General features: G+C 42.8%; 1 protein-coding gene across 5 annotated transcripts in view; it reads right to left on the minus strand.

The window, feature by feature from the left end:
• Nucleotides 1–17,112, minus strand: part of akt1 (v-akt murine thymoma viral oncogene homolog 1) — a 47,612-nt gene that overhangs the window by 13,878 nt on the left and 16,622 nt on the right. For 2 of the 5 annotated variants that reach the window (XM_058091512.1, XM_058091513.1), the window contains one exon: nucleotides 11,208–11,352. In XM_058091512.1, the coding sequence (XP_057947495.1) occupies nucleotides 11,208–11,253 (46 nt within the window). In that variant the 5' untranslated portion in view covers nucleotides 11,254–11,352. Of the gene's footprint in view, nucleotides 1–11,207; nucleotides 11,353–13,958; nucleotides 14,649–16,048; nucleotides 16,292–17,112 lie in introns of those variants that run through there. The other 3 variants (XM_058091514.1, XM_058091511.1, XM_058091515.1) reach the window with 3 other exon arrangements.

Genomic DNA, 17,112 nt, shown 5'->3' on the forward strand with positions numbered 1-17,112 from the left:
AGGCAGTGACACACCGTGCAATGAGACTTGAATATTTATAAAGGAAAAGAGTAATTCATTTTTAATTATGGAGACACATATTAGCCCCATGCAGAGTCATAGCAAGCTGTCCTTAATTGCCCCATTTCCCCCAACACAGAAGCCGTGTATGTGTCAGGGAAACATAGGGGATCTGTCAATATAAGCTTCTGTTGCCCTCTTCAAGCACACATGTGACTAATGGAACTGATAAGTGATCTCTTTCAACAGCAGCTAGTGAGGTCTCTCCATTTTTGTGTACATCTTTCAAAACGGAAAAACCATTACCACTGATTGAGCCAATGTCACTTTTCACATCTTCAAAGTATGAACTTCCTTCTCCTGAGCCCAGATGACATGAGCAACCAACCCTAGTGGGACGGTGTCCAAATGCCATTCCGGGATGAGATGCAAAAAAGAGAACGAAAGGAAAAAGACACTTAAGTAAAGTACGAACATTCTGGCAGAGTTGACCGGATAAGAGGTGAAGCGCTCATTAGCTGTCGAGACTTACTATGAAAGTGTTGGCTCAAAGACAAAACATCTGTCCCACAGTCTAATACAGTCTTTTGTCTTCGATCTGCAGCAGATGTCTTGTATTTTTCATCAAGGCATAAGCCATATACTCATTTTTCATCAGTTTTTCCTGCACAGTTAGCACTTTTGCATCAAACATATCCCATTTAGATCAGATCCAATTTGTTATGCACCTTTTGTCTTTTTAACCTTTAATTTACCTAAGTGACTTTATCACATTGGTGATATCTAAAATGGGTAGGAATTAGGGTTACTATTAGCCAATTTTCATGTGGCATGTACCGATAAATCTTTCAACGCTGATCACCTGTGGTTAATACTATTGCGGCATTCCCTGCATGCAGTGTCTTGCCATAACGTCTTGGGTAGCGTCCTCACATTTTCCTTCACAATGCGCAGGTGTGCCAAAACAAACATGTCTGCCATGTGCAAATACATGCCATGAAAACTATCTTGCAGAGGTAGGATGTTAAAAATCTTTAATTTAACACGGCAATACACTTGACGAGAATGGGGACTCACGGTGTGATCGTCAGTCAAAGCATCTTTTTCCCTCCTAACTTCTACTCAGCTACCTTGCATTGCCCCTTACGAAGCTCCACTAATTTGCTGTATGTGTGTATGCTAGCAAGTAATATCACTAAGTCATTACATTTTTATGCACAGCTGTCAACTTATTTTTACACTTGTACACTTGACAGTTAAGGATGTAAAAAAGCAAACAAATGCAGATCCAAGTAAAGTTTGGTTTAAGATTCAACATAATCACCCCATGGTCCCTCCTGACACACCTGCAAACCTTTCAAGCATGTAGCGTGGAATTCTCCATAGAAACACTTGGATTTTTTGGCAGCCACCATGGTACTGGTTGACTAGTTAGCTTGTTAGCCTCATTCACAGGCACAATACATTTCAAACTCAGAAGTTCCACTGTACTTATTTGGGCTCTGTTGGATATTGGAGCTTTTGAAACATGCATCTGTTGGCTATCCATCTAAAATAGACAAACAACTGTAAATTAGTAGCTTCCTCGTCTACGACAACAAAGCTGACAACAGTGGAAGCGGTCTCATCCGGTTGTCTCAGTCTCCGCAACTTTTGCAGCATCACCCCCCCCCCCCCCCCCAACCACCACCACCAACGAACAGTCTGCTTAAAGATGACCCTTGACAGCTTCCTATTTACATCAACTTCCCCTTCTACTTGTACGCTACTTTCCACACACAGTGCTGTCTCTTCTGTTGTGACATGAGAAAAAGTGAGACTGATGGCGAAGCTTTTTCACAGTTTACTAACACACAAGGCAACACATGCAGCTAGAGACGATAAGGGTCTCATGAAAACACACAAGGCCCCCGTCCACCATTTGACATGATCAATTATGTTGTGAGAGGCCCTGGCTTTCAAAAGGTTATCCTCATCAGAGTACACTCTAAATACATCCTGCGTAGAGTACACAGTGTGGACACTGTACGGACTGCTGACAGAGGACAATGGATCTCATAACAACATGAGACAGCCTTCTGCTTTTAGCTCTTCATCACAGCCTTCCAATAAACCAAATCCTTTTTGATGTCAACATGGACTCCAAAACAGGAAACCGGCCAGTAGATAGACCAACTACAACTTCAGTGTGACAAAACATGTTCTAAATATTAGGGAGAAGCTGCTGTGTCACACTTAGTAGGTGAAAAAATATAGAATCCAAGAATTGCCAGTAAAAGCATTACTCAAGGAAACTTGTTGTATGACAGGAGACTGATTTGACACCGGATGAGAGATGACTGAAGTAGAGTGGGCAAGAAAGCTTCATAGTGTGCAAAGAGTAGTGAGATAAATCACTACATATGTTCCCCACATATGTACAACGGCAAGTCGGGTTGTGTATTTGCCGTGTGCACACCGCGCGTGTTCATGGGAGGGGCTGTCAAAGCCTGATAGAGTGTCTTTACATGACAAGCAGCTGCTGAGGTCGGGGATGCGCGCTGGGCAAAGTGGAAAATAATGAACGGAGAACCACTGCCAAACAAACAGAATTTATCTTTATTTGCCAACTGCTGCACAGGCCCCACGTGTACAGCTCCACTTGCTACCGACACACCCTCCATACTCCCAAACACGTTCACACCAAGGTAGACAGGGGAAAAAAAACAGGTTCTTCCACAGCTGCGCATGAGAGGAAGTTGTCATATTTGTTTATGTGACAATTCAGGCTCCTGCACCGATGCTCTGCAATCTTATACAACATGTGACAAGAGTTGACATGTTGACAGAGGTCAAACTTTATTGGGGGTGGACGTAACAAAGGGAATTGTGACAATTTCAAGGATTTTGTGCACTCAGAGACAATAAAACGTTTGGGTATAGCAGTTTATGGGGCCCTTGCTGCCACATCTGTTCTGAGGAGCGTGTGGATGTGGAGTAGATGATAGGACGTGAGCTGCTTCACAGATTTTGAAAATATTTTTTCTGATTACGAGAAGAACTTTGGCGTACATCTTTCCTAGACTCTTGCACGGGAAAAACACGCATTTGATGATATATCTGTATAGGTCGAATATATGCATATCCAAACGTTCAGAATGCAAAAGCATCTGATTTATAGCCACATAAAATAGATCGTTCACACGTTCGATGCCGCCTGGGTGGTGTGTGTAGACATGGGTACGGTTGAGCTCTCAGAGACAAGTCGCAGATCAGTGATGTGAAATCCAATATCTAAAAGCTCTTGTCGAGTGTTAAATGTTAAACCAGACCCAATAAGAACAAAATAAGAATTACAAAACTGCGAATCTGGAAAATAAGCTGTGCGCTGTGTGTACGCACCAAAGTCTTGTGCATGTGCAGGTTTTCTATTAGACACCCGTCATTTTAATAACACGAATGAGAGAATTTGTAAAATAGGCAATAAATAACAAAAGTAAAGACATCCTATGTAAAAATGTATATGCTCAGATGCAGCTACCCCATGTAATCAGAATGGTACGATCCTGATCGTATGACATTTTCATATGATTCAACAGCATATTGATAGTCTACAAATACAGTACCCAATATTGTGTATGCCAGGCAAGAAGTTGTCAATGTAACTTTGCGGCCCAACTGCTTATCCTCCTGAATGAAGCTAAACTGGCCTTTTTGCTTAAATGGTCCCTTTCAAGTTTCAATTTTAAGTTTTAGCCCATATAATATCTATAACATCTAAATTCTTGCCATACATGATGACACAGTCTTCAGATCTGCATGAGGGTGAATGCACACAGAGAGGGGAACCAGTGAGCGTCAGACTAAATCTGCCTCTTAGTGCCCACACCCAGAGGTCGGACTTCCTGCGGGGGCTGCTGTTGGTCTTTGTCCTGTCTGGCCATTCATGGCTTTGGGATGAGAGGAAGGGAGCCAGTACTAACTACATGTGTGTGAGAATCAGATGGGGTGATGGTGGGAGGAGGGGAGGTGGAGGATTAGAGAATTCAAACTCCAAAGCATCGGAGGAGGGGGGGCAGTACCTTTTGTTGTGTTTTTTACCCTCTCAGCCGTCCCCACCATCCTTCAGCCCTTTTCTGCCGTGTTCTGCCTGTCGGCTGCAGCTGCAGCCTGCCACCCAGTGCACTGCATCTCAATGAGCCATGGGGCAGCCTGCTTCCAGAGGAGAGGGGGGTCTTCCTGATGCTATTGGTCACTATTGAGCCCAGGCAACAAGCAACTCCAGAATGAACTTGGCCCAAAACTCTGAGCACAGACCGAACAAGCAATATCTCACTTTTCCCATAAATATATGTATATTTATATATATATATATATATATATATTCACAACATCCCCCTCTTCCTCGTCAAACCACTTCTGTTGGCTATTCCCTCCCCCGTGCAGCTGGATGGGGGACTTCATTGCCAGGGCTTTGGCAACAGCATCAACAGGTTGCAGGAAAGGGCCACCCCTGCCTCGAGTGTTGCCTTCTCTATCCCTTCCTTTTACCCCTCTTTCTTTCTATTCGTCACTGTGGTTGCTGCTGCTACCCCAACGGGGAAAAAAAGGAAGGAAGCAGGGTGGGGGTGGGGGGTGGGGGGGAGTGAGGGAGGCTGCCCCTCTTTCTCACGCTCATAAGAAAGCCCTCGCTTCTTCTCGGTGGTGAGTGACACCTGCTGATTACCATAGAGACACTGTGGGTAGTTCCCCCCCTGCCACACTAGTGCTGAGAGTTGCCCCTTTCCCTGGGTAAACAAGAAGCCTATGGATTAACTAACACAGCAGTAAATGCACAGTAATACAGTAAATGTACATTTCTTAAAAGTTAATTAGTGCCAATGAACACTGTGACCAAGATCAAAACACAAGCGGTTAACACTATCAACATACAATCCCTTCTATGATATTAAAAATCTCAAATATACTCCCCATATTTGAGAAACAAGTGGAGGATGCAGTATGATGTATACAGTCTATTTTTCTGCAGACAGCTGAGGGCATCAGCATCATCCCCTACACTCCAAAATTGGTGCCAGGGAAATGATTGATGTTGGAGGCTGGGAGTTCTTCGTGGGTCCATAGTCACTTCCTCCATGAAACCGAGTTGTCAGCAGGGTGATTATCCTAGCAACAAGGTAGTGTGGTTGTGGAAGTTTGCAGGATTTGAGCAGGAGGTGGCAGACAGACGCAAAGATGAGGGGGCTAACTTCAAACAAAGGGAAATGGGAGAACATGAGAGTGAAATAGAGACAAAAAAAGAAAAGAAGCTGCTGTTCACGTTGAACTCAGCAGTAGGTGCTGAGCAGGCGGACTCTGCACAGCAAAGTAAGCACACAGCGGGTTTGTCGTGAGAGGAGGTAAGCACTGTAGCTGCCACCTCCCTCAGCTCTGTGGTACCCCCGTGAAGCCCACCATCCTGCCGACAGCTGCAGCCCAGTAATTTACTTCTCTCCACCACATTTAGCAGGGAGACTGTTTCCCATTACTGAGAGCAGGGGGTCTGTGCCGGCGGCCAGAAAGTTTTGGCTCCTTGGTGTGACACCCTCTGCTGCTGGACGCTGCCTCCAGAGACTCCAAAAAATAAGTCTTGTTCACGAGGAAAAAATCTTGAGATGAACCAGACCGGTTGAAACAGTACAATTCTATTAGCACTTTATTTTGTCATAGTAATAAAACATCACGTTTGTTTTAGTAAACATAAATTAAATATTTGCTTTTGGATTTGGAACTAGAACGTGTACATGCATCTAAGACTCTCTACATTAGATCTGCAACAATTAATCAATGATTAATTGATGATCCAATTAATAAACAACTATTCTAATGCTTGAGTAATCTTTTTATTTCAAAGTGTAAAAAAATACCTCAAAAAATGTGAATATAGTTATCTTTTTGTTTAAGACAAAACAAGAGATCGACACACACATCAGCTTTGACGTTGGAAAACACTGACTGACATTTTTGCCTAGCTTCTATGGTGTCAGTTTACTATCAAAAGTATGACAGAGCAGACTGCATAAAAACGAGCGTATAAAGTGTAAACTGTAAGAAACTATATTTTTTTTTTACGGTCAACAACACTAAAAAACGAGGCTTAATCAGTGTCGTCATGTAGCTTAATAAAGAATCGAGAGCGAGGAGAAAGTTAAACTGAGGGCGAGCAGAAAAGATGATCGAGAGCGCAGAAAACAGAAGCGAGTGAGAAGCGATTTTGCAAAAGTGAGTGAACATTTTAATTGTGTGTGCCTTCTCACATTTTTATGCATCCACAAGAATGATTTTACCCCCCCCCCAATAGTATTTTTACCTCTTCAGTTTCAGTGTATACATTCGTTTTTATGTAGTTTGCTCGCTCTTACTTTTTGATAGTAAACTGACGCCATATGTTGCGGACCAATATGATACGTGCTTGGTTCATATTGGTTTGTTTCCATATTGTAAAAGGTCCCAAAATATCCAATTTGCACCCTTTTGGTGTTGCACGGCATGCATTTTGCTTCTTCTTTGAACTGCAAGCTGCCTTGATATGATGTCATACTATTTACGATGGGGTCCCAGCTATTGCCATCAAGAAGGGGGGGCTAGCAGGTGCAGGAAACACCACGCTCGCTTGTTGAAAGATGACATGAGGGCCAAATTTTGATGAGGTGACGTTCAGCAGCATTAGAGTTTAGAAATATGAAAAAAAAAAACAATAACTTTGTCAACACTGTTTGGTTGGCCTTAACCCCCAGGCCTCATACTGGATGACCAGACGAGCAAGTTCTTTGCTTGGAGAGACAGCAACATGGCTGCCCTTGAGCTGCATGACCGGCAAGGGAGCCAGTCAGCTGATGAGTTCCAAACCAGGGCCATGAACGGTGTCTGTGGCGTCTCACACAGAACATCTATCCCCTCTTGGGAGGTAGACTGGGTCACTGAGCAATGTTCTGGGAACATCACAGAGACACTGCCTAGCTTCTGTCTCGTTCTTTTGCCTGCCATTCTATCGTTCCCTCTCATCTCTAATGCTGTGCTTCCTCCCTCCCCGACCCGCTCCACCCGTCCCCTCGTGAGTTGGAGCCAGCTGAGCGTGCTACCCAAATCCAACAGTTGTTGTGGCCTTCGTTAGTCTAACGAGGGGGCCGGCTCTTTATACTTGTCAAGGAGCAAATGAGTCAAACACACAAGGGCCAGGGAAAAGGAGAGGACAAGCAAGCGCTGTTCTGTTGAGCTTCACTGAGTTCTTGGCCACGGTGCTTCCCTGGAAACTAGGGAACCCACAATCTGCCTCTTTGATGTCGGACGATGCTCTGGCTTTGACGGAAACTTTAGAAAAACACACTTGCTAAAAGAAATAACACACTACAGTACTCAGCTCCTGTGGCCACTAGGGGCTGAAGGCAAATTTAAAGTGTAGGAGTATTTGACTGAGGTCCTCCTGGCAATAGGACCTCTAAATAAATATGCATCACACTCTACATAAACCCACTATTTGCAAGTTGTAAGTACATCCATACAGAAACTACTCTGGAACATCTGATTCTGTTACTTCGTCTGACATTCCACAAGTGTCCTCCCAAAAGAAGACAGAAGCCACAATACCCCTGAGGCACAGACCATTTACCACTGAAGAATTAGTAAGAGAGTGGGTGTGTCCTTCAGAAGAAGGTCATCCCACTGAGTATGGCCTGTGTAGAGCACCCCTCGGCGGAGAGTTTGGATCTCAAATGATACTTTTGGTTCTTAACAGACTATGATGAAAACATTACTCAAAAACAAGAAGACTGACAAATGTTCGGGGTTGTTAAAATTCATTCATTTTCTACCGCTTATCCTCACAAGGGTTTTGGTGGTGCTGGAGCCTATCCCAGCTGTCTTCGGGCGAGAGGCGGGGTACACCCCGGACTGGTCGCCAGCCAGTCACAGGGCATGGTTGTTAAAATTAATTAAATTACATTTAAAAATTCTCCTGCCTCCCAGCGGCCGAGTGGTTAGCATGCAGGCCTCACAGCTAGGAGACCCAAGTTCAATTCCACCCTCGGCCATCTCTGTGTGGAGTTTGTATGTTCTCCCCGTGCATGCGTGGGTTTTCTCTGGTTACTCCGGTTTCCTCCCACATTCCAAAAACATGCTAGGTTAATTGGCGACTCCAAATTGTCCATAGGTATGAATGTGAGTGTGAATGGTTGTTTGTCTCTATATGTGCCCTGTGATTGGGTGTACAGGCCTCTCGCCCGAAGACAGCTGGGATAGGCTCCAGCACCCTCCACGACCCTTGTGAGTTTACCGGTAGAAAAGGAATGAATGAATGAAATGGTCCTGTCCCCTATTCATGAATTTGTGAGGTCACTTATGTTAGACAAGCGTGCAATCCCTTTTGTGTGTGTGCGTGTGGACCTTGCTTTGTTGAATGAGACATACTAGCTGGAGAACAAAAGGCCGTCTCTGAATTGATACCACAATAAAGTTGGACGCCTAAGAAATGAGTGTGACCATGTCCATGGTATAACTTTTGAAGGGTTACTGTTTGTAACATCAAATTTGTGTTGAAGTTGAGTGCCTGTTATGGCAAACATTATGAAGACATTTGAAATAGGTCAAAGCACTTAGTGCTGCTCTTACACAGAATTACTTGGATAGCGAAATCATGACCCCAACCCCCCCCCAAAAAATAACACTCAAGGTGCAACAAGAGGCTAGTGGCTGAAGGTAATGGACAGCGAGACATGGCCACGGCAGGTTCACCTTCTGTGCGGTGGCTCTGGGGCAAAGATTGCATGACAGTGATGCGACACAGAAAGCCTTGCTGTCAAGGAGGCAGGCGGATGTCCTCCAATCAAAACGCAAAAGGTTCTGGGTGACATTTCATAGGGCACAGCTGCTCAACTGTGACAGTGTGCCAACTCACTGTTCCTGAAAGGTTGTTTGTTTAACGTGTGTGTGTGTGTGTGTGTGTGTGTGTGTGTGTGTGTGTCACAAATAGACAGGCGTCACTGCTTGAACTTGAGTGTGAGTGGGCATCTGAGTATAATTGCAGCGATGCCGCGTGACTGTTTACTTGCCAGTCACCATTTTCTTGCGTTGATGTATTTTTATTCTTATATTGTATATACAGAAGTGAATAACAAAGACAAACAAATGTACAAAATACTCAGTAACAGTGCAGTTACAATGTTTAACAGGCAGATAGTTCTCTTCCACTGAAATAATGTTCCTGTTCTCTTTTCCTTTTTAAATAGTTTGACGCAAGAGGCTTACCTACACGGCAACTGCTTTAAAGTTCTAGTAAACATCCTTGTGACCCTCATCCATCACCTTATCCTCTGAGTCAGAGCCATGATTTTGCCTTCTTTCAGTAAAAGTCTATAGCCCCTTGGCCTCAGGCCTTAAAGTCATCACTGGTCTCAGACAGTTTGCTTATTCCATTCAGCCCCAGGTGGTGGTGGTGGTGGGCTCTGAGGGGCAGCTGCAGTTTGAGGGCTCAGATAGTGTGCACACATAAAGCACTAAAAGTCAGCAGGTATGTGAGGAATGCCTCTTCATCCAAACAACAGGACTCACGCCCGACACAGCACACGGCTATGTCAGAGCGGTTCAATGAGGCCCACTGGGGACTTGGCCACTGGACGCCTCGCTACATTTTAGGCACGCAGTAAATAGTTCACTTATTAAGATCACTGTAACATAAAACAAGAAAACAAGAAACGATATCATGTTTTACAATAATACATAGGCCTGTAACGCTAATCAATATATCAATTAAATAAAAACAAACTCGATAATTTTGCCGGGCTCGATAGATAGACATGTGCATGCATGTTTGTTTTACTCCTCTCTCTGGATGATAAGAGGGTTTACATCTGTCTCAACACCTCAGCGTGTTGGTTCTGCAGTGGCCACAATTGTAGAGTAAAACGGCATTTACACTTGCACATATTTTGTCTATGAGTATCATTTATTTATGTATTTATGGCACGCATGAAAAGCGGGAAGACTAGTTTGCACACTGCTTGCATTCTGTTTAGGCATAAATTACATACTTGGCCCGTAATTTGTGATGGACAATAGCATGCACAATGCACATTGTTCCCGCATGGGTATGCATTGTCACTACCATTCTCCACATCCATGAAGCAGTCCTGGCATTATTTGGTCCCGCTGTGTCCCATGTGACGCCACGCAACAGCAGGCATCACCTCTATAGTTTCATTAGTTTGCGCTCCTCTTAAGGAATATTACACAATAATCATTATTTATTGGAGTGTAATTTTGTTTACAGAGACTTCATTCATTCATTCATTTTCTACCGCTTATCCTCACGAGGGTCGCGGGGGTGCTGGAGCCTATCCCAGCTGTCTTCAAGCGAGAGGTGGGGTACACCCTGGACTGGTCGCCAGCCAATCACAGGGCAAATATAGACAAACAACCATTCACACTCACATTCATACCTATGGATAATTTGGAGTCGCTAATTAACTGAGCATGTTTTTGGAATGTGGGAGGAAACCGGAGTACCCGGAGAAAACCCATGCATGCACGGGGAGAACATGCAAACTCCACACAGAGATGGCAGAGGGTGGAATTGAACTTACAGAGACTTGATACTCTATTTTATTTGTTGTTATTGTTGTGAGGGTTCTTCACAGGAGGATTTCTTCCTGTTTTTGGTAGTGATTGCAATTTTTATAAGTGCAATTTTTGCTAAAAGAGACAATATTAATTTCATTGTTGTTGTTTTTTTTTGCTTTCTGTTTTTATTTATTTTATTTGTATTTATTTATTTTAATTATTTAAAAAACATATTCCAGTTTACGGCTGAAAACAGGCTCCTCCCTTGCAATCTTTGTTGAAAAGGTTTCTGAGAATAAGCTTCCACTTGTAGCATGATGGCTACTTTTGTTTCTGGTAAATGTGATGGTGATGTGATGACTGTGCAATGTATTTCCAGATAAACAGAACCTGAATTGAAGCACTATCAAAACAGGAAATATTTATTTTCATAGTTTTTTTGTTTAATGTATTATGTTATTGACATATTATGTTATATATTATGTTATGTTATGACAATTACCGTCCAGCAAAATTTTTGATTGTGACAAGCCTATAGTCAACTTTAGAGGGCCCACTGTACTATATACATTAAAATGAACATGTACAACACTGTATACAACTAAAGCTAACCCATTTCAAAGCCCTATTCTTACCTCTTTTATGCAGCCATCCCTCCTTGACGATCACCACGTTGGTCATGTTGGTGGACAGGGTAGAGGATCCAGGATTTCCACAGGGAGAGTCACTTTGTTTCCCAAGTAGTCCTCACTCAGCCCAACACACACAGCTTGTGGTTATCTATTAGTTAGAAAAGAGTAAAAATTAGCCCTACATTGAGGCGGAACTTTTTTTTTTCCACTGGTCTGAATATTAACTTTCAGGTCAACTCAGAAGACAAGCAATGGGATCCAAGCGGTCCTGCCACTTTATGGTTGAGGCAGTAAAAGACATACCTGTCGTGTTCTCGGGCCTGCATTACAAACACCACAACCATTTAGGATAGAGGATTTTGAACTCATGAACATTTTGACGGAATGACCTCTGGTTTGGCTGACTTGAAATTAATAAGCAGCTGCAGCTCAATGGTCAACATTTGTCTGCAAATGAAGACAACCTTTACGTGCCATATCTACGGGTGTTGTTGTTTTTACTCGTGCCAGACCAGTGGCGCAAGCACACGGAAATGTTGCTGGATGTTTTCCAGACTTACTGACTGCCTGATGTGTGCATAACAGCCAGAGTAACTGACACATATGACGCACTTTCTTTGCCAAGTGGAGTGCAAACTTACGCATGTAATCAGGCAATAGCAGAGGTCTCACCAGCTCAGATTCAGGAAAAATTATAAGGATACAGTTGATTGTACCAAATACCCTCAACAATCTCAAGTCCAAAGCAAGGGCTGTATTATATGATCTGCCATTAATGCTCAGTCCTGACAGACAGTGAAAAAAGAGAATTCAGTTAACAACATGTTTAATATTATGCATGTATGCAGTTTCATCACAGTTCCCACTAAATGCAAATATTGAAACCCTGGAGGCTATCATGACAAAACACTTGACCTTTCTCTTCATTTACCTCTTGTAAATACAGCTTTGAATGCAGGACAGGGGTGCATGAAAGGATCAATTTCCCTACTTGTTCACACAAATGTCACATCATGCACCAGGCGATCTCTGCCCTTCCACTGAAATCAATTTGTCTGCTGCTGCTCCATCAGAGGAGAGCCATCAAAAGAGCTCTGTGCGAGTGGCCTCAGCCAGCCTATTGCCAGGGACAATAACAGGAAGTGGATGTGACTATTGACAGACTACGAGTCATATCAGTACAGCCCCGGGCTCAAATAAACGTGTCACTGAATGTGGTGATCAACACACCTTTTACAGCCTTTCTGCTAGCTGCCATCAATGAGCAAAAAAGGTTTATTTATTTTTACTCTGTGTTTTTGTTTATTGCAGTGAGGTTGTGGTGCTTGTGTCCCACAGACGCCGGTGGAAAGATCTTGGAGGTGGTTTTGAAAAAAAAACAAAAAAAACACACACTGGGCGCAATTTAATGTCAAAGCCTTTGGATCCCTTTGGCATGTCGGTGTGTACACTGTGTCACAAACACACACATATTACATACACATTGGGATACTTCACATAAACAAACCGGAGCGCGTACGCCGCAGTCGAAAAAGCAACACATGCACAAGAGCGGCTCTGGAGCCACAACACAGCGCTGCTGTTTTAATGGGAGCGACCTGTTGCTACTGCGGCCCGTGTGGAAAAGCTGGGCTGCTGCCAGTGCTGCAGCCCACAGCCACTGAATGAACCCAGTACCCTGACAGCGGGTCACATGGTCCTCAGGCCTCTAGACCGCCACCGCCCGCCTGCTTGCTTGACTGTCACTACGGCTTTCAATCATTCAATCTTTCTGGCTCAAGCTCTGGGGGCGACTCATTCAATGCAAATCAAGTCATGAAGCTAAGATCCCACAGACACACACACACACTCTGCATCTGTGACAGTCACAAGCGTTTCTGGCAGGAAGAAGAAATTCAGGCCAACAACACCACACTACTTCCTTCATCACAGATCAATGGTTGTAAGCTTGTTTATGCTCTATTTTCTGCTCCTGCTGGGGTGAGCAAGAGTCAGTGGCGGGTTTACAGTTACAAAACGCATACGCTTTTACTCAAGTATTTACAACATTTGAAATGAGAGCATCCATCATGGACACTTGGGAATGGGAAGGGATCCCAAAGTAGCACCCATAATGGTTTAGTCAACTAAGATTAAAATCAATACATGTAATGTGTTGTTTTTTTTTAGTTTGAGAGACGAGATGCGGTCAACGTTGGTATTGGTTAATATCGGGTAGGCTTGTCCAGATAATAAATTGTGCTGGTCGATAGTTGTGCTACTAATTATCGACCAACATTCAATAATTCCGCTACTAATTATCGACCAACATTCGATAATTCCGCTACAAATTATCGACCAACATTCGATAATTCCACTACTAATTATCGACCAACATTCGATAATTCCGACTTTAAAAACACAATTATCATTAAGATTATTATTCAAAGATCATTATGTCATGTCACATTTGAGTGTCGTGTACCTGTGTGAGACATAACATACGCGGAGCATCACCACATCACACACAGCAACACAAAAGGTGGGTAAAAACAGACAATACACTACCAATGTATAATGCAGAATATTAACTACTATGTGAGCTCTAACCACGTGCTTTCCACTTTTTTTACAAAAACTGTACAGCAAAGCACTCTGGGAAACAGGAAGTACTCCCAGCAATGCTACACTATGAATATTGTCTCTGTTAAGAAAAAAAAATTCAATAAAACCTTCACACACATAAAGTTATGTAGTGTATCGTTTAATACTTACTTCGTCGATCAAAAGCCTCAGTAAGTGTTGGCTGTCGGGAGGAAGGTGCTGCACCGGAACTGTGGCATTCGGCTTACAAACTATTGCCTTCATGCCTTCATTCATATTCGCATCTGCTTGCCAACTGCTAGCCCTCATGTAGCTCCGCTACTAGCACAAAGAAGCTTAATAGCTGAGAAGATGCTCACTCTCTTCTGTGTTCATTTCATATGGAGCTTTGCATCTGTCATGCATCATATAAGTCATAAGTGGTTAACTTCTTTTTACACCTCAAATACATTGGTAAAGTGTTCCATAAAACATCGCTTGTAACGTAAATAAACATTTATGTTGATGGCTGTCTGATCCCTTTTCCCCTGTGGGATGCATTGGTAAATGACAAATAAATCAAATAAATGACAAATAAATCAAATCAGCAATCGTGCATTTAAACCAAATCTGCCACCCTTAACTCCTTTTAAAGATGTAATAATGCTTCTCAAATCCTGGCCTGATTATAAATGTGAACAAGATCAATTAAATACCGTTATGAACGTCACTGGCTGCAATGTTCCCAGTGTGCTGTCACAAACCAAAGCTCATGTGACGCCAACAGTGGGCGGCCATTCTGAGAAGTGTATCCTCAGTGATAAGGTCTTAACTCCTGTGGCGCAAATGGGCACAATACGTCTGACTGTGCACAGGGACACAATTTCCACCAGCATTCCACAGATTCTGCATGCGCCTGATGGCACATTTGCGTCAGAGGGGCAGCATAGGGATTGGGTGGGAGGTGGCTGGTATTTTCTAAATACAACAGGCAGCGCCAAACAGTCATCATTACGCCAGTGTGTTGTGTCTTCCATTGGTCACATGTCATGTCCCCATGCATGCACATACTCACTCCCTCACTCACTCAAACACACAGTGGACAGACGTACAGTAGTCTCATGACTGACAAAAACATTTTGACACTAAATGCGTGAAAGGGTACAACATGCCTGAGGACATTGCACTCTGAAAAGGCAAATGGGAAACCAAAAGTTAGTCATTGAGACTGTGGATCATGCTATTTAAAGTGTTGCTTCAAATATATACTTTAAATTACTGCTATTTGAACCAACACATTGCAGCACAGAATAGTTTTCATCCTTTCACCGTGGCTGTTATGACATCAGTCTACTTCATATCAAAAAAAGGTAACAAAGATTTGCATTAATAGTACAGTCAGGATCAAAACACCTTTTACAGGCTCTTATGCAATCACTTCTCAAGTTTTTTTCCACTCAAGTTATGCTACATTAACCATATGTGTAATGTATACACACTGAAACGATTAAATGCCTTTATGATCTTAAACAATACTATATTCTGCAATAAAATATGCCCTCCAGCACTGAAATGCACCATCATTTTCCAAAATACAAACACTTTTTAAAACCTTTGAACGCAACATGTACACTGAAAGTTTTTCAAAAATTCCAAGCACCTGTAGTGAGCCCTTCTTGAAGTCATATACCTAATATAAATAAGAAAATAACAATGTCACAGTCTGTTTAGATCAGAAATTAAGTACTGGAACAATTGCTAAGACAATTCACAACACATTCTCTCCTTAAAAGCTCGTGTTAAAGCAGAGCAGCAACAAGCTAAGGAAGCTAATGATGTGTGGAATTGCTGTATGGCGGTACAGTATGTATACAGCGTAAACAGTGTTCATAACAATGAATGGACTGCTCTCTGGTTGATCTCATTTGTTTTCCCTCATGGGCCATAAAAGTACAAAAAAAACCAACCCTTTTCCGTCGAAAGGCGCACCGCTCACTGTTACAAATAAGTGGGCCTGAGGGCTGTGTCTCAAAAAGTGCTCATTGTCAGAAACCAAACATCTGAAGAGACGTTCACTGCTGCTTGTGGAAAATAGAACATTACGGCAGGGTTCACTTTCAAACTCGTACGTCTTCGTGTCTTTACAGTAACTTTTACAGCCTACAGGAGTCGGGAAAGTATTTCATTCCAGCGTTGCATTTAGCGACAGAAAGCATTTGGGGCCTAGCAGGGCAGCTTGGGTGAGAATAACCGCATCCCATGTAAGTACAATGGGGACATACCCTGACTAGCTGTCGACCTCTTGTAGTTAACCATGCGAAGGAAACGCGGCCATTTACCTGGGCAGGAATTCAACAATGTGTCCGTCTCATTCTAGTGAGCAGTTTCGGCGGTATATTAAGTTGATAAGTCCTTCAACAATCTGGACAAAAGTGCTCTCATTTACTCCGTTTCTCTTGCCTTTCTTCCACTACACCTCCCAAACGCGCTGTCTGCAATGCCTCTGTGGCAGCCTGCTCTCCCGGGTCCTAAAGCCGACCCCACTAATACAAAACAGTGCCATCCATGTGTCCCATTGAAAAATCCTCCTGTGTTTTATGGTGGCTTTTTATGTGCGGCCTTCACACGACTTACTAAATAATGACCGTCTTCATAAAGAATGGATGATTTTTTTTTTGGTTCATCTGATTTATTTTCAACGTTTTACAATGCCCTCTGGTTTGTTCATTGGCCAATAGGGGCAACAACTCCACATCATTGATGACACAAACACCATAAAACAAATAAAATGGGAAATCCTGGAAATTAAAAATGCTGTAATCACATAAACACCGGAAGACTTGCAGAAGAAAAATGCTGCAAATGCCAAAATTGCACACAGACCCCAAAAACAGCCTTAAGAGAGAAACATTGCAAGTTCACAAAACAAATACATAGGAAGTTTGCCAGGCTATAAGGGGAGCCAGACCTCCCTAAATACTTTTTATATTGTATTTTCTGTAAATGATATGGGTGTTTGACTTGTGTTTGCTATGTCGCCAAAGGGTCAGCGTTATGTACACGTTCGCATCCCATTGTTTGGTTTGTTGTTTATATGGGTGCTGATCAAAAAGGTATTGTGTTTAGTCGGCTTTATTTGAAAACTTAACACAAAGTGTTTCCCTGCTGCTTTTATTTTGGCAAAGTTGCTCCCATCATAAAAAAAAGCTTGGCGACCCCTGGTATACAGCATTTGAAAGTAATTTAAATGGCCAGCAAAAGTCAGTGGATATATTTCTATCTTGTTTTATTTTAAAGGTCCTATATTACTTTAAAACTGATTAATATTATATTGACACTGTTTATT

This window comes from Doryrhamphus excisus, chromosome 13 (genome assembly GCF_030265055.1).
Source record: "Doryrhamphus excisus isolate RoL2022-K1 chromosome 13, RoL_Dexc_1.0, whole genome shotgun sequence".
NCBI classification, from domain to species: domain Eukaryota; kingdom Metazoa; phylum Chordata; class Actinopteri; order Syngnathiformes; family Syngnathidae; genus Doryrhamphus; species Doryrhamphus excisus.